This window comes from Larus michahellis, chromosome 5 (assembly GCF_964199755.1).
Source record: "Larus michahellis chromosome 5, bLarMic1.1, whole genome shotgun sequence".
NCBI lineage: Eukaryota > Metazoa > Chordata > Aves > Charadriiformes > Laridae > Larus > Larus michahellis.
In genome coordinates, this window is record NC_133900.1 from 62,909,583 (window position 1) to 62,932,893 (window position 23,311).

General features: G+C 38.3%; 1 protein-coding gene across 2 annotated transcripts in view; it reads right to left on the reverse strand.

Annotated features, from left to right (window-relative positions):
* The window catches only part of LDB2 (LIM domain binding 2), a 397,269-nt gene extending 374,438 nt beyond the window's left edge, over positions 1 to 22,831 (reverse strand). The window contains exons 1-2 of one of the 2 annotated variants that reach the window (XM_074587651.1): positions 22,706 to 22,831; positions 975 to 1,072 (exon numbers count right to left, since the gene is read on the reverse strand). In XM_074587651.1, the coding sequence (XP_074443752.1) occupies positions 975 to 994 (20 nt within the window). In that variant the 5' untranslated portion in view covers positions 995 to 1,072; positions 22,706 to 22,831. The remainder of the gene's footprint in view (positions 1 to 974; positions 1,073 to 22,705) is intronic. The other variant, XM_074587652.1, reaches the window with a different exon arrangement.
* Positions 22,832 to 23,311: the final 480 nt, after the last annotated feature.

Below are 23,311 nucleotides of genomic sequence, written 5' to 3' on the forward strand. Positions count from 1 at the left end.
GTTTTTTATCTGACCTCCTGCACTACAAAAAAATATTCCTCCTCTTGCACACGTGAAACTTTCAGCTTCTCTGTTAGAACGGCTATGTTTTATCACAGTGAAGAGGGTTTATGGAGCGTGCCTAGTGAGGTAGGACATCCAAGCCAAAGCAAGTTAGATTCATTCAAGTTTATACTAAAGGGAAATGGCAACACCTCTCCTATAGTCCTTTTATTAGGCCACATTATTGACAATGTGTTTTTTCTACTGATGCCTTAGGCATGAAACAATTAGGCTATGCCACATATCCAAAGTAAAAAGGGTAGACATCCTTTTATAGTAGGAAAGATACATCCACAGCTCTTCTTACTGGGTACTGCTGTTGGTATAGCCTGTAACAGCTGATCTCATGGCATAAAAAGGACTCTTAATAGATTGTGCTTCAACCACCCATCCTTTCTGATTCTCTTACTACTATACACGTCAACATACATATACACTCCTTACACATTAATCAGTGGGAGCTTACACATAGACTAGTCAAAACCACCCTTATTTTAGAAAAACTGGTTCAGTCACTGCCATTTTGCTCTCAGTTAACCTCATTCAAAATAATGTCTCTCTCCCTGCTAGCTTTGATTTGATATATAACCCTTTCAGACTCATTTCTGTTGTTGTTCTTGATGCATTCTGTTCCATTCTCTACCTGGATATAACCACATGGACTAATGCTGATGCTGTACTAAGTACAGTGACAGCATTATTAGAGCGCTATTTTGTTGTCCACAATAACCTCCCTCTTGTGCCTCTGGTGTTCTGTAATTAGGCCCCTTCAGACACACAGTTTGGTTATTATGGTTCATCAACTTATAATGCATTATTCCAAATGGCAGCATTTTCATTCTCTTTTTCCTTTTCTTTTTTTGCTGTTAAATAAAAAAAAAAAAAAAGAAAAGCCAAACAACCAGATAATGGAGGTAAAAAGAATTACTCACCCTTCATCTCGATCTAACATAGCGTTCACAGGCAGCAGGGATAGCAGGAAGACTTTCTTGCAAAGAGAGGAACTTGAGCAGCTTTATAGGACAACAACCTAGGAAGAAATGACAAGCCAATACCCACTTTTACTGTTTGTAAATCTGAGCATTGATTCTCCTTTCACAAGTGGCTTTCATCAAATGCAAATCAGAAGCCTGGCATCTGCTTGAGTAACCAGGCAGCCCTGTCCCCCTTTCAGGGGAACAAAAGCCATACAATCAAAGGGTTTTAAAAGGATGGCAAACTTATTGTAAGCTAGAAAAGGTTAAAAGTCTGCCAGGGATTAAATATACCTCTCAGAACTCCCAAGTATGAAAGCACTGGTGACCTTTATGAATTTTTTTTTTCTGTGAAATGTTTCTGTATATTTGAAACATGATAAAAAGTGACAAAACAGGAGAAAAACAAACTCATTACGTGTCTCTCTTCCCAACTGATTTTGAAAGCTCCATAAGGCAAATTTAGATCTTTTTGTTTATTCTCAGATTTCAAAAAAAATCAACCAAAAGCACCCTGGCTATCGTAACAGGGCCTACATGCGCTCCCTGCATCAGTGACAAGTCATCTTCTGAAAAGATGGGTAACAACCGGAATTCACCCCAAACATGCAATTTCCTCACCTCAGAAATCTTCACTAAGACTGGCACACTCTGCGAAACGCCTGAATCATATCTGGGTAGCAAAAACCTTTTTTTTTTTTTTTTTTAATATATGCTGAAATTTTGCTACTTCTACTTACTTCAGTTAAAAGCACGCATTCTTAGCGCCAAGGAAAACCAGATTACTATTTCTCCTAAAAGTCTTATGGAAAAATGTCTAATACTAATTGCACATGTGTATTTATTGTGAAAATAAAGCCCTTTTCTGTCTGGTAACAGCACAAAATAGGCATTTAAACAAAAATATGTTAAAAACACTTAACAAGTTCATCAGAGTGTGTCTTTCTAATAGCCTTATTCGTCATTTACTTGGGAATAATCACAAAGCTCATCCCAATGACTATGAAGCTAAAAAACAAGATACAAAGATCTGAAATGAGCCTGAAGTGTCAGTTTAATAAAATTTTTGGCTTTCTGTTTAAAGATTGATTCCAGATTCCAAAGTACAGAAAAGAATACCATTTTGCACACAAGTTTTAGCTTCATAAGAACATGATTTGTCAATGCTATTAATAACTAGATGGAAAATAATTCAGTCAGTAATGTCTTGAGGATCCTGCTGCTGTAAGGAAACCACTCTTTATAATTATAAGCAATTTAATTTAAAACAGGCCTTGGTTCTAATGGTTTTGAATACAGTCATTGCCTGACAGAACAACCTATGATTTCTTCTGAAGGAATCATAACTGTCCCTGGTGTTTAGAGACAGCTACAAAGCAAAAGCTGGCAATTCTTTAAGGCAAAATCAGAACAAAAGATTTAAATCAATAGGAAAGATATTTTTTTTTTTTTTTTTACGTAGTATGAACTACATAAATCAAATTATGAAACTCAGTGTCAGAAAATGTCATGGAGCCCAAAAATATGAACAGATCTGAAATAAAAGTACGCAAAATAAGGGAGAAACCTATTGACCCCTATTAAACATGACAGTACAAGTGTTACCTCCAGGTCAGGACAGACTGAAAAATACCAGGCTTACCCTACACTTTCTGTCTTTATAATTCTATGGTTTTGGCATCTCATGTTGGCAGATATCTTTGTTGGATCACCCCAGGAATAAGCTGTCTTGAGACAAACAGCCTTGTCCCTGAAGCACAGAATCTGCAGTTCAAATAACGCAGATGCAACTGACAAAAAAAAAAAAACACAAACCAAAAGAACAAACAACAAAACACAAAAAACCCCAAAGGAATGATGATTTAAAAATGAAGGATCCAAGAAAAAGAAACCAAGAAGCAGGAAACGGATTCTGTTATCATTGTAAACACAGAATGTAAAAGTTTACTTCAAGGAGGAAACATCACGTAGATGTAAAATACGAATGTTGATTGCAGGACTAAGCATCCTGCATTCTGACCATCATGACTCAAAGCCCACCCATGCTGCTGCCAATGGTGATTTCTCACAAACTCAAACTCCTTGCAGGGAGCCAAGAGAGCTACAGAAAACCAAACGGGGAGAAATCAAATGATCCCAGACTACAACAAATGAAATAAAGGAAGGGGTCAAAGCATCACAAGTGGAAAAGCCAGGGAACTGGAGAGAGACGTTAAACAGAGCACTCCTAACAGTGACCACCACCCCCTGACACTACCCAAGATGCTGATGGATGCTGCCAAGTGGTGGCCTGTCCAGGAGCAGAGACATCACTATCAGAAACAGGATACTGAGCTGGACTCTGCATCTGATATTGAGCTGGCGCTTCCATCTAACCGGCTAAGAAAGTTCTTAAGGGAATACAATCAGGAAAAGAAAAACAGAAGGTTCTGCTATGCTGTTTTTCCAATACAGTACCTCATGTTCAAAGTCGATCTGCACCTGCAGCAAGGCTTTCCCCACAAAGACCTTGTTTTAAGTAACATCGCAAGACCCTTTTCCTCCTAAAAGGAATGTGGTTTTGCATAAAACGATGTGATTTAGCGTATCTATTCAAATACCTGTTTCAGACCCAGAAAAAATATGAAATTCTGTGCTGAGTCATGCCCAGAATCATTCTTACCTTCTTCATGACCCTTCTCAGATGCAGCTATTAGACACTGTTTACTGAGAAAGATGATAAATAAACTACTTGCTTATTAGTCTTGCAAATAAGTCACTTTCACAATATGAGCCTTGCACAACTTATTATGCAGATGACTATGTTAGATGAAAACAACTGATCTTCCCTTACCCTTCCCTGGAACCACAAAATGTAAGAACAAGTGTTAGCTGCTGGAGCAGCATCCTTACTTGCCACTCAGTTTAGGCTGTGTGAAACTGCTAGCAAATAGTTACTTCAGTTATTTAGCTGGTAAGGCTCTATGATACTCTTTTCTATACAGCAATTAGAAAGAAGGTTTAGCTGAAGATGCTCAGCAAAAATTTCTATACTTCAGAGTATGAACTATGTATCTGATTAAACTCACAGCTTGATGTACCTTGCCTTGACAGTGTTGAAGAGTGGTATTGTTAGAGATTAGACTGGCATGCTATGTTTGCTTAAGATAACTGTTCTAGAGTATCTGCAATGATGCACGTTGCACAATAAGGATGATAAATTTTACTAATGCTATCCAAAATGCTGATAGCCTAATGTTAAGTACAGTATCCTTGTTTATTATGTTTACACAAGATAGCCCCATGTAATATAAGCATGACACACCGTGATAAAATTTAATGTTAACATAGACATTAAACTAGCATATTATTATTTTCCACTTAATCCCCTGGTTTTAGCCAGATCTCACTTGAAGCTCTGAAATATTATCAGATAATACATGCTGATTATCCCTTGAAGTATAAGCCAAACTTCGTTTAAATGTTAGTTCTTAAGTCCCATTAAAACAATGGGTTATTTGTGTATAAACAATGTAAGCTCCCCTCTCCTCAGTCTATACCTACGATAACACAGATTAAAGGTTAAAATCCTCCTAGTCTCTTTAGTACTTTTAATCATATTTCAAATTTACTTTACTATCAGAGCAGTGGCAGTCCTGACCGTAAATTTTTCAAAGATTTTTCAAAACAAAACCATCAAATATTTAAATTGCATTGACTTCTCACCTTCTCTTCCACCCACGCTTCCACTTCTTTCTCCTCCCATACACACAAACAGACGTGAACACATTCACACACTCACAAAAAGCACTGAAGATTAGAAAGAGTCAACATTTTTAATGTGGAAGTAGAGAATATACTCTCATAAATGTGAAGCCACCGTGGTTTAAAGTCTAAGCATTCAACACGTAATTTGTAACTTTAATCAACACATCTCATTTTGCTAATGCATACTGACTGGATGCCTGAGTGCTAATGAGCGTCCCTGAATGCTAATGGCTCTGTGAAACTAGATGGCCTCTGAGCATCACATGGATTATCTAAAACTTATTTGCATCTCAGATTCCCAGCACCATTCAGCTTCACCTCCCTTTGACCTTGACATTTTATAAACCAGGGAGAATGGTTGTGTTATGAAAGAAAAGCCAAAACTAAACAAAAAAAAATACAGGCAAGGACATATCCATCTAGGATATATTTGAAACAATTTACTGAGCTGAATATTCTGACACTAGAATGTGATCACTGTAAGATATCGTACATCTTATCTCATCATACTTTGAACTCTAACGTTTACCAGGACATATGCTTACAAATAGAGTTGCTGTAGCCAAGAAGTTTTAAGGATCTAAGTAAGACAAGGGTTGTGAGAAGAGATAATACCTTTTAGAACTTATTGATTTGCCAGCAAATAACGGTATTAAAGATAATACACATTACTGCATGTATTACTAAAAGGTAGCATAATAACACATATATCATAAATTCAGTGCAGTTGGAAAAATCAGACAAGGTTTCGGGCCCACAAATCCTTCTTCAAATCCTATCCCATGTATCAAAAGAATATAATCCCTTTTCCCCATCAAATAACATCTATTTGCTGACTGTCAGATGTGCTCTGTAACTTTGCAAAAGCCCCAGCATCCTGCCTGAACCTGTTCCAGTGAGCAGACACCGCATCAATGCCCCGCTTTAAGGGAAGCCTGTACTCAAGGTATGATTTCAGTGCCCTGCATGTCACAGCTCTCTGTAGAAAGTTGGAAATACTTTCTCTGAAAGCCTTTTTTCTTTGTAAATTGTTTCCATGTACTAATTTTTCTGTGAAGAAATGCATATATATAAATATACATACACATTTACATATTTTCAGGAAAAGAAACTTTCTTGTCTGCCAAGAAACATGAGAAAAATTATTATTGAAGAACACCATGCAAAAGTTATTTTAAAAGAAAATGTCTTTCCACCCTTTGTTACTCTCAGAATAAACAGACACATAACGTTCAGATAACGTTTAGATCTGTTTCCCAGCTTTAAAATACAGTGGAAGCGTTTGATGTATTGTTCAAGTCAAAACCCAGAAGAAGCCATTAGATCATCTGACGTGATCTCTGCAATGTACAGCACCTCAAACCACTACTCAATCACTTCTCCTATTAAACATAATTTCTAACATTAATTTTTCAATTTCTACTTCCAGGTGATAGAACATACTGAAATGTAGAAAAAAAAATTAAAGATTTGTACACTTCTGTCTAAGCTTTTCAATCCATCTAAACATACTACAATTGGCTGCCTCACCCAACTTGTCTTTTTTTTTTTTTTTTTTTTTTACATTTTCTCTCTTCTGAATTTTATCTAGTACTTCAGGATTTGTTAAAAATTACCAGCTTACCAGATTTCTTTCTAGTTCTTTAAAGACTGTTTGGTACAAATTATCTGCAACTCTAAAAGTGTTTATCCTTTAGTGACTATCTGTACCCTGCAAAGTACTTTCTTATCCTCATGGAATGCAAACACATGGCTTTCCAAGTACAGAACAGAAACTCTTACTAAATATTTCTACACGTTCTATATCATTATTAATGATTTCATTATCTCCAGTTAGTAATGGATCTATAGCAGGACTAGGACTTCTCTGACTCCTCATTATCATTAGCTTTGGGTTTCTCCCCTATTGTTCTTGGCTTCCTTATGAGTTTTCTAGATTTCCTATCTTCCAAATGACATACACTGCTATTTATTTACACACAAAAAAACAAACAAAAACAAAGACAAAAAACAACAAACAAACAACTTTTCTGTAACTATATGTAGTTACGTGTCCTACAGGAAGAGAACTAACTTCATGAAACCCTCTCCAGAGACACTTATACAAAAATCAGGTTTGGTTAAGACTGAAGACAAATTTGTCAAAGGTGGAGCTCAGAGGATCACAGATTCTTCTGGGAGAACTCAAACCAACACCTGAAACAAATTCCATATCATCACCGAAATTAAAGTATTTTGGGGTCTTTCAGATAATGCCACTGTAAAATCAAGAAGCCTAAGACCCCTGCATTGAAAAGGTTGTGATTTAACATTTATAAAACACAAGTTAGTAATAAAAATGTGGTGAAACAATTAGATTTGACATTGTAAGGAACACCTTTAGCACATCCTGAACAAAGACCACAGGGTGTAATGTTTGTTATGGATGGACTTCTCCACACATGGTAGGTGCTAGCAGCTGCTAGAATCATAACAAGAATATATAAAGAAAAAACTACAATGTAAGAAAAAAAGCTAACATTTTAGCAGAGTTAAAGCTATGTAGGTGACTTTAATCAAGAAATTAATTGTTACGGGTCCACTCCTAACACTTTGCACAACTGATTTTCAAATACATCACATGGCTGGACAACAAACGAATGAAAAAGAAAGCATCATAATCTACAAACCCTGCATATCAGTAACAATCAAATGAACATATCAGCATCTTGGACTGATATATATGAGATTTATGCAGAAGATTCCCATTAATACCACTGAAAATTTACTAAAGCTTTTAAGCACAAATGGTAGAATAATATTTTATAATAAACTACATCATGTGATTTTGCAGTCCGAAATAGTCGCATTTCTATTCATTGTCTTCTTATGTTAACAACAAAAGTTTAAGGAACTGTAAATACTTATTCTAAAAATGTTAACTTTAATGAATTTTATGACTTTCAAATAATTTGTTACTGTCTTAATATGATATGCAAAGATAGTATTATCAGATATTTAAAGAACTTTGAATTTTTAATTAGCTTGATAATTTGCAACAGCTTCTTGGCTAATACCACAGTATATACCTCACTATTTCCCACTTCCCTGTAAGTTGCCTAGATTTCACCGACATCAGACAAGAGCCCAAACCGCAGGCTGGCTTTTACCGCAAATTGTGAATTGCTCTGGTGGGTTACGTCATCTGAGCAAAAGGACCCCATCAGCTACTTAATTGTCCACTGTTGCTGATAACACACTGAAGGCAGGCAAAAGTCAGTTCCTCAGTGCCACATTACCTGTGCTGTGTTACTCCAGCGCGCGCCTGAAAGAGTCCTAGCAGGTCAGTGAAGCTACTCCAGGCAGAGCCCATGGGGACATGGGGCAATTCACACTTCTCAGACCTACTATTCCAGGCTTTCTTCTGACGTATCTATTTTACTTCAGCCCAATTCGTGTTCAAGTTTGGAGGTTTTTCCTCCATAGTTACACACAGCTAACAATTTTAAATGTTAGAAGAGGAAAGGAAGAATTAGAAAAGTCAGTGGTATTTCATAAGGGGCCTACAGGAGAAATGGGGAGGGACTCAGGGAGCACAGTGATAGGACGAGGGGTAATGGTTTTAAACTGAAAGAGGTGAGATTTAGATTTAGATGTCAGAAAGAAATTCTTTACTGTGAGGGTGGTGAGGCACTGGAACCGCTTGCCCAGGGAAGCTGTGGATGCCCCATCCCTGGAAGTGTTCAAGGCCAGGCTGGATGGGGCTTTGAGCAGCCTGGTCTAGTGGGAGGTGTCCCTGCCCAGGGCAGGGGGTTGGAACTAGACGATCTTTAAGGTCCCTTCCAACCTAAACCATTCTATGATTGCATATGCAAGAAAGGTATTTTCAAATTTTGTTGTTCTTTAAATATTTTTCCCTTTTTTTCTAAAAACGTTCTTCCAATATAGACAACCCACAGAGATCAGTAAGTTAACCCTGTTTCTGAGCTAACGTCTGCCCAGGTTAGATACTTCTTGAGCTTTTCTCCCATATATTCACTGCTCATTAGAGTAGCCATCTAAATGTTGCTTTATAGTCCCTTGAAACATTTGCCTAGTTCTCGGGAAAACACGCAAGACTACGCTTCACCTTGTGTGGCTGACAAAATGAAGCTTATCCTTTTATTATTAATCTTATTATCTCTAATAATGGCTTTAGAAGCTACTGTCCAAATATCTTAAAATAACTCCATATAGCACATTTTAATCCTGGTTTAACACATCCCTTTACCAAGGGAAAGCAATCCTATTAATGATTCTGATAACTTTGTGATATACAGAAATAGGTGTTGTCTTCAGTCAAATCCTTCTCCTTTTCTGCTTAAAACCTAAACCAGAATTAAGAACCTGGGCAAATCTCTGATGCAGTAATCCACTGACACACCAAGCACTTCCGTGAAACACGTTACCCCACAACACTAATTTTACGTTTGCTGCATTAAACTATCATAGTCTTTTTTGAGCACTGATGCCGGGTTTTCACCCCAAGTGTCAGTGCATTACAGGTGTATCATAGTTAAAACAATTTCTTTAGCTATTTAGTCTGTAAAGCATAAAAGCTTTATGGCCTCCTACTGCATCATTCTGTGCACATTTATTCTACAGAATGATAACTCTGAAGTTTAAATAAATCTTTAGGATACTTTTTCTGATTTTGACCTAACAATTTAATTTCTAGTCAGGTCTTATTAAAACGACAGGAAAAATACTGTCAAGTTTCTATATTTTAGCACTTTAATTAATTTTTTCATGTGTAGAAAGTATTATAATTTCCCATAAATTTACAAAGATAAAAAAATTAATGACATATCATCTCTTTCCCACAAAATTTGAAAGAGAGTTTTAAGATCACATTTCCATTTCTCAAAATGTTTTCATCGTGTTCCTAGTTTGTAATATGAATTATCTAGAAATGAAGACGGTTACTTCTTAGAAGGAATAAGAGAGGTCAAGTCAATCTCTTTTACATACAAACAAAAAAAAATCCAGATCAAAATAAAACCCTCTCAGCTGCAGTTCTTACAGTAATTTTGTTGTTTTTCATGAGGTATTTTCCCCTGCCTCCCTCCAATGAAACAGGGATATCATTAATTCTACAGTCAGCAGCTGAAACCAGTTAGTCTGACCTCAGATGTTACTGATCACATCCCTTCCTGCTAGTAAACCCCAGACTACAAAAGATATATCGCTCTTCCTTTCTGACTAGAAATTAACAAAGCAGTCAGGCCAGAACATTATTCCTAACACAAACACGCATTATTAGTTAAAAATACACCTCTCTGAGTGTTTTGATCCAAAGTTCATGGCCCTATAAGGAAGAGAAGGTAGAACATAGAAGCCGTACTGAAAGCTACGTACTACTTTAACCTATATGACTTTCCATATTCAAATTACAGTAGCACGGATTTACTCAGTCATTTCTCACACCATCACAGAATTACAAAACAAGACCAATCCTCACTGTAGTTTAATTTAAAAGAAGCCTGAAAAACATGTTTAGGAAGTGTCTGTTCTCCTGACCAAGATCAAGACTACAAATCAGAAAAAGCAGTCCTGCTTCTCCAAAATGGCTAAACACTAAACAACTGCTAATGTTTAGACTTTATGGCACAGTAATTCACCAGCTCTCAGAGTCAGATGTAAGTCTGATGTAAGGACAGCCATTCAAACGGTAGGATCTGGGATCATTCCGGGCTAACTGTGTAAAGAGAGGACAATAAGCAAGACAGAGAAGAAAGCAAGAACGTCTCTAATAAATAATTTTCAGAAGGGATTGACTATGCAGTGCATTGTCACCATGAGTCAAACCCATCTATCATATGGTCACTCTGCAGCCTTCTATAAAGCAGAGGGATTGCATCTTTTGGCTGCCAGTTTATTTAAGGCAGCGCGTTTCTGTGGATCCAAGCTTGACTGATTTCTCAGCAGCCTATGTGATATGGAAAGCCACCTCAGCTACAATATTGTAAATTGATTTTTTTTGTCACATGGTATTTTACAAAATTCTCACGGAAGAACGTGTGAGAGCTCTTTAAAATGCAAGATTCACCAAGGGGGAAACAGCGGTTAGCTCTGCAAAGGAAAAACTGTCACATGGCTGAACACATTCTCTCATTATTCCCAGAAGCTGAAGAAGTAGCTAGAGGCAGAAAACTGACAATAATTATATTGCCTAGAAACTGACAGCATACATAAATCTACTGTATTAAGCCTTTATTCATTGATTTACTTTCCAAAGCTCATTTCAGCATTAGCCCAGAAGTAACACTGTGCAAGACACTGCTCTTCAGTTTAAGGAAAATGTGGGTAAATTTTTCTTCCACATACTGTGATAATTAAAGTTTTGTATGGTTGGTCTCTCCATTCTGTGGCAACCTGAATTGCCGTGATTTTTGACTGTAATTTTCTTCCTTAGTAGATTGTCAGTAATACATGAAACAGAAAGCAGGCATGCTTAAAGGAAGCGTAATTTAGCCTTTGTTGAATTTGTTTTATGTACAGTGTAAGTCTGCAGTGATGGCAAGACAGCTATTCAGTCCTGAACGTCTGTTTATGTCAAATCACACAACCATAGTGCAAGCAATCTAGACCCAGCAGGAATCTTTTACTGAACTGATTTTGACAAAACACTGAGAAATCATGAATCAGAGGTACATCTCAGAGGGAAAAATAACGACTGGTGATGCTACAGAAAAAGTGCTAGCACGGTACTGGCAGACTGGTACATGTGTGTGGCAGTAATTATCTCACAGGCCAGCAAATTTTAAAATTTATTTCCCTTTATTTAGGTACCAGATCCAGCCTGCATTATTACTGATCCTTCAGAGATTTCTTGTAGGACATTGCTGGTGGGTGCGCAGGCTGAGGTGAGGAGCAGACTAGCCCCAGTGGCAGCCAATGGAAAAAAGAAGTTTAAAGCTTCCCACGTTTATGAAATCAGCATCGCTATTTTGCTGCCATTTATTGCTTAGAGATACCTAGCAGTCTTAGTCACTTGAGTAAACATTATACCCTTGGTATAAACAGATTACAAACACAATTATAAGTCTGGAAAGACATTCTATCAAATTAATTTATTACCTATGATGATCCTTTATTTCTCAGATTTTTGTGCTTTTTGGTATGCTTTTGCTTTATTTTGGATGCCTAATTATTAATATGGTACTGTATGATTTAATGACATTTCAAAGCCAGAAAGAGTATTAAGAATCCTAACACTTCTATAGCTACATCTACTGCATATTGTATATTAACAAGTAAAATGTGTCATTTTTACAGTGACAAGATCAATGCTTATTAATAATTTTTTCTCTTTTAAGTTTCAGGATATACAGTCTCCTTGAATTGATGTTGACATGTTTGCATATTGCTCATTGCACAGTTTGTGTTTTTTTTTTTTTTCTTCAGCTTGACTATGAGGCCAAATAACACTAAAAAAAAGTAGGTTTAGGACCAGATATTTTCATAATTTCCACAATGTAACACAGAATAATATATACTGAGGTTTTTTCATGGAGAATATGAAAATCAGACCTTGGGAATCGCAAAAAAAGAATTGTGTCCAGAATCTTTCAGAACCTGTATTCTCCACGGTTCTTGAACTTCAGGTTCCAGAGCTCATGTAGCTACTTAACCCTGCTCAGGGAGAAAACTTGCTTGCTTTTCCTTTCAGGGAAGCTAGCTAAGTGTCTACATGGTAAACGTACCAGCCCTATAAAGCAGGCTTTTTGCCTTTTTAAGAGAGAGAACTGATATAAATCACACATGTATTCAGCAAATGCATAGTAAAATCTACGGTCCAGAAGCAGAGATGAAAGGAAAGAGCCTCGAGGGACTCATGGAGACAGCAGCCAAGCAGGGTAATATTGCTGATGCCATCTTCAGGTCAATCCGTCCCTCTCACTGCCTGCTCCCGAGCTCTCCCCAAGCACAGGGGCCAGAAGGCACAGCATGTGCTGGGTAAAAACACTGTCCTAATGGCTTCTGCAGGAGACAAAGCAGTTTGAAAGCAACGCTTCTCATCACCTCCAGCCTAGCCAGCCCCAGTACCGCAGTGCAGGCACCGTTGCTCCTCCCTGCCTTTGGCGCAGTAAAATACGCAGAGTTCTTTTTGCCAGGACAGCTACACCTACACAAAGAGCTTTGGTCTGTATGTGCTAAGGGTGTAGTTGCTCTGCTGCTCACACCTTTCTGGGTGACTGTGGGTATCTCCAGTAAAGGGGCAAAAGTTTATTTGTTCAGGATACGATAGAGTCTATAGAATCATAGGGTTGGAAGGGACCTCTGGAGATCATCTAGTCCAACCCCCCTGCCAGAGCAGGCTCACCTAGAGCAGGTTGCACAGGAACTCATCCAGGAGGGTTTTGAATGTCTCCGGGGAAGGAGACTCCACCACCTCTCTGGGCAGCCTGTTCCAGTGCTCTGCCACCCTCAAAGTAAAGAAGTTCCTCCTCATGTTTAGGTGGAGCTTCCTATGCTCAATTTTGTGCCCATTACCTCTTGTCCTGTCACTGGGCACCACTGAAAGAGCCTGGCCCCATCCTCCTGACACCCATCCTTTAAGTATTCGTAAGTGTTGATAAGATCCCCCCTCAGCCGTCTTTTTTCCAGACTGAAGAGACCCAAATCCCTCAGCCTTTCTTCATAAGAGAGGTGTTCCAGTCCCCTAATCATCTTGTAGCCCTCTGCTGCACCCTCTCCAGCAGTTCCCTGTCCTTCTTGAACCGGGGAGCCCAGAACTGGACACAGTACTCCAGGTGCGGGCTCACCAGGGCAGAATAGAGGGGGAGGATGACCTCCCTTGACCTGCTGGCCACACTCTTCTTGATGCGCCCCAGGAAGCAAGAATATAGCACCAAGAGCAAGAATGTGATCACCAAGTCCCTTACAAGTTCCCATTTACAGTACTGCGTATCCCCGATTTAAAAAATCTGCCAAAATTTGAGACTTGGAATAAATAAAGAACAAGCAAAACTTTGCATTCAGGATGGTCTCACCTAAAATTAGCATCCGCCTTGCTCACGCAGTAACCAAGCTGAGGAAAAGAGATGTGTAATTGTTCCTTGAGAAATATATCATATCTACAGCTTACATTTTTAGGGAAAGCACTGAAAAAGAGAATTCCAGTATTGGAGATTTTCTGTCTTTAACTCCACGACAGGAGTACTGCATTCATTTTTCTCTTTCTTATACCTAGAGCAAGAACAAGTGTGTATCTCTACAGAGACAAAGTTTTTCCTTTTTTCCAGGAAGGAAAGAAGGGTAAGAACCAAAGAGACAATAAATAAACAAATGAACAAACTGAGAAATAATAGAGTAAACCAGCTTTGCTATTCCCTACTCTCTCTACTTGAATTTTTTTTCATTATTATTTTAAATTCTCAGAAGAACTAGTATGCCCAACATACCTAAACATCCAAATATGGTACTTCTCAAATTATGATCCAAAAAGTTAGTGGGAAGCAAAAGGGACAACACTGTTTAATAACAAGGAAGGGAAAGTCATAATAGTATAGTTTCTCTAATAAACCCCAATCTACCCTATTAAACAGTTAAAAAAACCCCTTGCTCTGACACCAGCTAAGCTAACTTTTATAGAGCATTCGCTATTAAGCTCTACTGTTTCAACGTGTTCTAATATGCTAGCAATTAAATATTTGGTTGTGTATTACTTGCACAATGTCTGCAGGTTTTGAGGAATAAGAAAATATAATAAATATTTTGGTTTACTTTTATTAAAATAAGTTACCCTAATATTTTCAGAAAATTATTTTGTCATTATCATACATGGAAGACTTTAAAAATTAAGTTTTTAGGCGACAAGAATATTTTGGGTTGCGTATGTGCAGCCTACCAAAGCTAGTTAAAACTCCTGCTTTCTAATCCCATAAAATATAGTGTCCACACACATTCCTTAGCAACTTACACCTCCTGCTCTGCAAGTACAGAAATATTGCTTGTGTCTAAATGAAAAATAATGAAGAATCACGACTAGGTGAAGAAGCAGGACCCCCTGGTGTCCCTCACTTATTCTGTGACCACGCGAGAGACAGGCACAGCGTTGTTCAGATTCTAAACAGCTTCCTTCCATTGTTGGCTGAATGGTGCCTATTAAGCCTGGCTAAAATCCCTCCCTTCTTATTCCGATGGTTTTTTTGAAATTTAGTGTAAAACAATGCTGTCCATACATAAGCTTCCATGTATCTACCACAAGAAAGGCAAAAGAAACATTCCTTTCTTAAGCAAATTGAAGGAACATTCATAAGCCTAAGGGGAAAAAATTCTTGTGGTAATGTGGATAAATCCTTTTTGTCTGGGGAGATTCTACAAGAGGTTTTACTCCATTAATCCCTCTTGCTAGTAAAAGCAACCTCCCCAATATCCACTCTTATCCATTCTTTCCTCACTTGTCCTTTCGCAGAGTTCCTTGGACCTAACTCTTTCATAGACAAAAAGAAAAGAGAAGTCAACGAGAAGACAAGTGATTTTGGAATCAGTGAAATAAAAGCCTTGTCTCATAAAGCTCTACAGCAATGATCCACAATCTTTGCCGGGTTATGGCTAACAACACTGAGCAGCAAAGAGAAGCACGTAAATTCAGTGAATATAAGGAACCCGCTACTACCCTTACCAATCTTGCTACCACTTGAACGATGTCAGTCACGTTGGTAATAGTGGGAAAGGTTCACATGAATAAACACTGTCAGGAGTATGAAGGAAAAAATAAGGAATGCACAGAGTTAGAACACAAAGTGATACATCTTCAACCCAGAGACAGAGCTTGTGTAGCATTTTGCTGCTGAGTGAATCTAAGAAAACTAATACTTTTATCTCCTGTGACTAAATGGTTTTCTTAAGTTGTCTGTAATTTGGTACAATATTTTTATTATGCAAACAAAAATGTTTATTCAGTATTTTTCTTCTTGTGTTTTATACTTAGCAGATTGTAAATGCACATTATCTTAATATTTCATGCAATCTTTGGATTGTCAACATTCAGATAAAGTGTATTTTTTAAAGAACATGTAGACTGGAAAAGCATTTGGATCTTATGTCAATATATTAATCACTATCACTGCCTTCCTCTTATGCCATGAAGGGGGGAAACTGCATCCTAAAGATGATTAATCTTTTGAAATAAAGAAGAAAAGCATTTTATGGTTTTTTTCCCCTCAACTATTTCAGAACCAGTAATTAGCTCAAAAGAAAAGTTTCAGCACTTCTTGGTAAAACAGATGGGAATTTTTCCATCTATGTTTCTTATAGAAAAACAATTAAATTCCTCATTAACTATTTGAGGTTTTTACTGCATTATCCCTATTTCTTTTTCTTTTTTAAAAAACAGGAAGAAAGAGGCATGCAGCAGCTTTCCTCAGGCTGACTTACTTTTTTTATATACACTTACACACCCAAAACATTAGGTAGACGTAAAGGAAGAGAACAGATTTTTCCCTATCTGAAAGAACAGCTTTTCAAAGCTGTTAGATACAGTTTAATGTAGTATACATTAAAATAATTTCTATTTTCTCTAATTTCACAAAATGCACTTCTAATCTATTTACTTCTTTAAGTTAGCTTGAATGTCCTCATTACAGACTTAGTTATAAGAAAAAACCCAGAAATTTCGTTACATTAGTGCAAAAAAAATAAGACTGGCTAGTAATTTTACCTTAAATCAAGCCTTTCAGACATTACAAAGTATTACATTACCTTTTTTTTTTTAATGAGCTTTTAAAAAACATCTGATTCTATTCATGGCTTTTTTTTTCCCCTCTCTTTCTTGAAGTAGACAGCGTTGATCTACCAAAATAAGTTGTCTTTTTGGAGGAATTACAAGTTAACTACTGAACATAACTGAATAACAGAGATGTCCTAAACCAGAACATCTGCCACTGCTCCTTCGTGCGTTTGAAATACACAGTCAAATCTCCAAAATAAAACTTGAAACTTTTTATGTCAAAGGGAGATGTGTTCATCTCCCTTTTGAAACCTTTCAGTGCTCCTGTGACTCTGCCATTGTGTTTATATTATTTAGAGAATGGCTGTTTATATGAATATTGCTAACTTTATTTTTGTTATGATAGCAGAACCACCCCGGCTAAAGGATCTGATAAAGTCCTTATCAAAGACTTCTGTCTCAGCCTTGGGCTTCTAAGACTCTTATGAAGAAAGCTTCTTGCTTTGGTTCTGTCTAACTTGTAGACAATCAGTGAACCTTCAGTCATGAATTATTGCTTTGAAATACAGTATAGTCCTCCTAGGTTATATAAATTAAGTTCCCACTTAACACTTACCCCAGCATCTCTGATCCTGCTCAGTTTGCCTCCCCACATACTTTTACTGACACATGATATAGAAAATAATGTCTTGGGGTGAGGTTTAGGTGGATCTGATCATTAGCAGATTAGATCTGTAGTTCCCTTATGCTGCATGGTAGCATACTAGAACACACACAGAATGAAAGCTCATCTCAGTCACCAGTAACCGAACAAGTAACAGGGCAATGAAAATTTGAGTCTCCCACAAAGCAATAGCGATATCTATCATCGAATTCAAAGTTAACCATGGCTCTGTAGTTAATCAAGCTTTATGTACTGGCTCTATAGTTAAGGAGGATTGTAGATAGTTACTAAGGAGCGGATCAAAGGTAATTGTTTGAAGGAACACCTGTAGCCTAATTATTTGGTCTACCTGGGACACTAAGACCTCAAATGAACATCTAATCAAACTGTTTCTACAAACAATGCCAATTTGTCAGTGAAAACCTGAGTCCAGGCATCCTTAACTGAACTATCTCCATTATAATACTAAAACACACACACAGGTCAAGAAGGCCCTTGCCCAGGTGAAGGCCCTTCATCCACACAGGCACAGCAGCTGTAGAGAATGACACAGCAGATATTATAATTGCATGTAAATTACTAACCAATCATCGTAACTGGGAGTGTGCTACCTCATAACTTTTGTGTTTAAATATAAGGAGGAAACCAGCACAGGGTGTGCTGGATTTGTGGAAACCCACCGAGCACCCAGGCCTGAATAAAATGCAGTATCTCCCCTGAGCGTGAGAATTGGTTTATTGCACACCAGGCAACGAATCCACTTTTCAGAAAACAATAGTATCCAAGTAGGATTTAACTTCTCTGAATCATTACAAGAAGGTCTAGAATCAAACCTGTGTCCATTCAAATATTACAAAGTATACCTAGAAGAAAAAAATACGTGGCGAGTGGAAGAGTGAGGCCCTGTCAGTCTCTAAGAAACAAGGTCCTAGGATGAACACCTATCCACCACCAGTCCCATCCTTTCCACAAGAGTTTTAGGAAAAATTAGTCTGGAGCAAGGTGGGGAGTTACTGTTGTACACTATGAAAAGAAATCGGGGCTAGTTGATCATTAAACTGAAGAGCTATTGGTGGTGCCTCCCACACTGCTCTAATCCATTGCATGCTCAGATTCACTCATCCTGTCTTCACACTAGAACTTGTTCTATTCACCTGCAGAGACCATGAGCAAGATTTTCAGATCGTTAAGTAAATATAAAGGCCGTTTGGAACTATGGTATTGTCACTTCAGCAATTTCATTTCCATTCATATGCTTTAAAGATCTTAGTTTGAGGGGGAATAAAGGCTTAGAGGGCTGTGCTAGACAGCAATTTTAGCCTCATAGAACAGGCTATAATTTACATTTATCTGTGTCTGACAAGGCTGCGTATGGCAGGGGCAAGGAAAAGTTGCTGCTTGTCTCTCAGGCTATTGATAATAGAAGTGACAGTTAAAGAATTACTAATGAAGTAAGAGCAGCTTCTAGCTTTAAGGACTAGATGCAGAGAACTTAGATGCACTCCACCTGTGACTGAATCATCTGAAGTGCAATGGTTCTCTTCATGACTGTAAGTTGTCACTCGTAACACCAGCAACAGCAGATCTGTTTCATGAAGAAATGCAAGATCTGCTAAATAATGGGGTTTGCTAATTACTGCAATTCTTCTTTTTTCTAAATTCCATCCCCTGCCCTCAGAAGAACATCCAGTTCAACCAGTAATAAGCAGCACAAGACATGCTACCTGAGTACAACGCAGCTGTTTACTCCACAGGCACAGTAGACATGCTGCTACAGTCGGATATTGCATGACCAGCAAAAACATCCTGCAGCAACAGAAATACCATAGAAATGTCTCACCGAGTCAAATTGATCAGTTTGACTGATTAGTCTACAAGTCTCAATGGTCTACAAGTTCTCCCATGGAGATCTTCAATACAATCTCTGCTCCCACCCCTTAAGTGCCTGCCCACAAACCAACGACACAAGGCTACTCCCCACCATTCTTGGACCTAGAGCAGGTGTTCTTTGAAAAGAGAAAACCAGTACTGATTTCACATCAGATGTCACATCACATCAGAATTTCAGTTTCCCTCTCCTCCGCAGACAGAGCCAGAAAACAAAACAAAACTTTTCTGTGCTGCTGATTCCCCCTCCCTGCACAGCTCTGCCCAGCACTCCAGGAGGAAAGAAGAGAACAACAAGAAGCAAGCAATTGAAGGGGATAGCATCAAAGAGGCACATCCATTCAGAGGATTCATGCTGACGTGCTCTAGGAGAGTCAGCAAGAAGCACCTCAAATAGTTTAAACACTAAAGAGACACAAATTAAAAAAAAAAAAAATCCTGTTTTTCAAGGGCTGTTCCATAGGCTGTGACCCCCACCTTTGCTCAGAGTCATCCTCTGCCTGTTTGAGTTGACAGTCTACAGGCAATGGAGGTATAGTCCTCCCCTTTATGTGGCACATATTTTGAACCTGTGCTTCATATCTACACTTTTCCCCCCCCCGCCTTCAGAGGAAGCAGGGGGGAGGGGAAGAGACACATTCCTAACAAACAGTTTGCAATTAGGTGGTGTGAGTGGGAATTTCCCATTTCCAAGTTACAATCTGAATAAAAATATCAGTGCTGCCAATTTATTTTGCCTTTTTTCCCCCCCTTTATATATGTGTCTAACATACTAGATATTAATGGAAACACTGGCTTTTTAGTCCTTACTCCAGCCAGCTACAAATCATGTGGCTGACAGTTAAAAGGCCAATCTAAAGATCCTGTCTGACGTTGCTGTGGCTTTGGCGTGCCCCAGGATGTAGGTCACTGTTAGTGCACAGCCTCCCTCATATCCTTTGCTCCCATGATGCATTTAGATGATGGTTCATTAATGTGACACTCTTTCAAAATAGAAGTCGAGAGATGTAAAACCTGTTCCCCACATAAATGATTTTTAATCTGTAATTTCCATGACTCTTGACATCTGCCATCAAATGAATACATCTTCTTGTTTTATCCTCAATAGAAAGGCAGATTGTCGCTATCTCCACTGCCAGCACTCATCTCATCTTCTTTAAACAGCCTTATTCCTCGTTTCCAGAGATGAAAAAGAGACTCCTGAAGAGCAGACCATTGTGGGGTTTTTGCATAAGAAATACTGGAATGAAGAATGCTCCTAGGATTATCAAGCATCGCCCCCCATGTCACACATGGTCACATCATGCAATACTTATAACGAGGCCCATCTTGAAGATAGGGCAGTATTTTACCCTTCTTTAATCCCACTAAGAGCAGCGTTACAAAACCACGTAGATCTAATGACCAGAGCCTTATTCTAATTTCTAAGTCGAACCTCTGTCAGTTTAGTAGCGAGATGTAAAAATGCAAAAAACGCAAGAACTAGCATATTACACCAAAGCCAAAGTCCATCTACTTTGGCATGCTGTTTCCAACAGTGGGCAGTACAGGACATTTTGGGAAAGAATTTAAGAATCAAATACAAAAAGAGCAAGGAAGAGCTACACTAACTGTGACAGAAACAGGCACGCTAACTCAAAACACTCATTGTCAACTGTAACTGAAATGAAAATTAACTGAATAACCGTATTTTCTTTGTCTTATTCCTTTCTGACCAGTCTAAGCCTCTGAGAGGTATTGTAGGGAAGAGTATTACAGGTGCATTATTATTAATTTTTTTAACTGTTTCTAAGTTGAGTAAATAGCTGAAGCTGAACTTTGACCTATGATGCCTCTACTCATGCCACGTCTGGGTTAATTTAAAACTAATCTGTATTCCAGTCTGAAATATCTGGCTGGTTTGTGTGACAGCAGAGGTCACCAAATCACATTCAGGGTTAGAACCTATAGGGCCTTCAGGACGTTATATAGTAGAAGTATACCTTTTTTAAGATCTTTGCATTTGGCATGCCTAAAGTTAGTGCCACTGGCTAAAAAGTATCACAGACATGACACTAACACTGCTAGAACCTGTTTTGAAACTTTTAAGATCAACTTTATTTTACACTAGTTCTTTTGACAAGAAACATCTTATTAGCCAAAAATTTACAAGTGAAATGTATAGTTTTCCAACAGTAATTTTTCAATGAATGGAAGAAAACTCGGCTTTCAAATAACGATTCCAAACAGCTACACAGACAGGGCTCTTGATACGATAAGATCGATTGTGGTGAGTAGCAACAAATTGGACATTTTGTAGTTTCATTTTCACTGCACTTGCCATGAAACACTTCACAACTTCAAGTTATTAACCTAGTAGCCATGCAGAACATTCTTCTCAGGGCACTAACAACTCAAAATGCCAGTTTCATCACCAATGCAAGCCCTGAAACATTCATAGTTACATGCAGAGTCCTTCCCCATGTGATATTTCATACTGTTTATGACAAGTTATCTGAGTGTCTTCTGAAAAGTGGGAGGCTGAACTTCATCTCTTACACTCCTTAAAATAAAAGGGGGATGCAGAGAAGCAGAGGTAACTGAGCAGCTGTAAAAGACATAATGGGGAGGCTGCTATTACTAAAATAAGCCTGGAGGTAACTGAGAGCATAGAGGTAGGTAGAAGGCCGTGGTGAAAAACTGTAGAGGTGGATTTGTCTTCCAGCTCTAGAATGATCCTGGACTTTATCTCCCATTTTCCACACCTCTCCCCACTAGCCAATTAACTTTATAGGTCCCAATCTTGGTCATTATCTTCTCTTTCTCACCCTCTCCTTCCACTAAGTCCTCCTAGTACCTCTATTTGCCCCACAGAAATTGTAACTGCCTGGGGTAACAGAAGATGCTGCCAGTGAAAAGAACCAAATTTTAATTTCTGCAGTGATGTTGCAGGTGTTCCACCTCCTGGTACAAGCAGAAGGAGGTAGAATTCAAACCCATTTGTTTCCCCTGAGTTCAATGAGACCACATTATATGTTTTAATCCAAATCACAACTTATGCCACCAATAAGCACCTGACAGTCTTTGAATACTTATTTTGAAAGGTTGGAGAAGCTTCCCATCAAAATGGAGCACTGTTCTGTTCACACATGAAACACAGATAGTGTAATTCATTACAGACATTTGGGAGATCTGCATTACTACAAGGAGGGTTTATTTCTGAAGGTAGCAACATAAGATAGCTTTGTTTGCTCAGGAAACACAAATCAGGGGTTAAAACATTACCTTTTCTGATTAGAACAGGTACATTCTTTCTATCACCTGGCTGATAATTTCCAGTGTATTGAAGATTGACCTAGCTGGTACATTTTTTTTCATGACTGCATAAAGAACACATAGAGTCTGGGCTCCCTTAACACAGAAAGAATCAAGGAAGAGAGGAAAATACCTTGTTAATACTCATGCCTGCTTTAGCCAAGTCTTAACTCAAAACTCACCTCCCTCAAGCTTTTTTTCCCCTCTCTTGATCATAAATCCATGATTTGCATCTCCATCTAGAACACTGATCTTTCTGTATGCTGTTTATACCCTCACACCAAACTCTACTAATTACAGCTGATACAACCCCAGGTTCTCTCTGTTACTCAAGAAGAAAACAGGGGTGTTACACAGCTCCACTTCTTGCCATATACTGGTGTTCTGGGCTCATATTCTTACCTTCAACTTGAAAAGCAACCTCTCTCTTCCTCACATCCATGTTTGCTCTTCTCATTTCACCCGATCGTTTTATCCCAGTCTTCGGTTTCACCATCATCCTCCAGTATTGCTCCCACCTGTTCTCCATTAGAATTAACGGGGCTGTAAAGCTCTAAGCATGAGTTCACCCACACCAGCGACCCTCTCTTGTTAACAGTTCCACTTTGCTCAGCAATCCAAAGCAACCTATAATCACGGTGGCTGGAATCATGCCTCACATAAAGTGTTTTTGATTGAGATCTCAAAAAAAACTAATAGGACAAAGAACAATAAGTTTAACAGTGAGTAAGTGGAACAAAATGACTTAAGATCAATCCCCCTTTTCTCCTACTGAACTTCAAAATTACCCTGTGAATGCCACCCTCAGTGAAAAAATCATTATAGGGAAAAAAACCCTAAACATTAAGAATTTTCCTAATCATGACACGTTTAGCTACATTCAGAGTCTCTGCATGAAATCCACAGAATGCAGCCATGCACAAAGCAATTGCTCTGTTTTCATCTGTTCCCTGTTGACTATAGTTCAGGTGAAATTAATGTATTAAATGATGGAATGTAACTCAAATT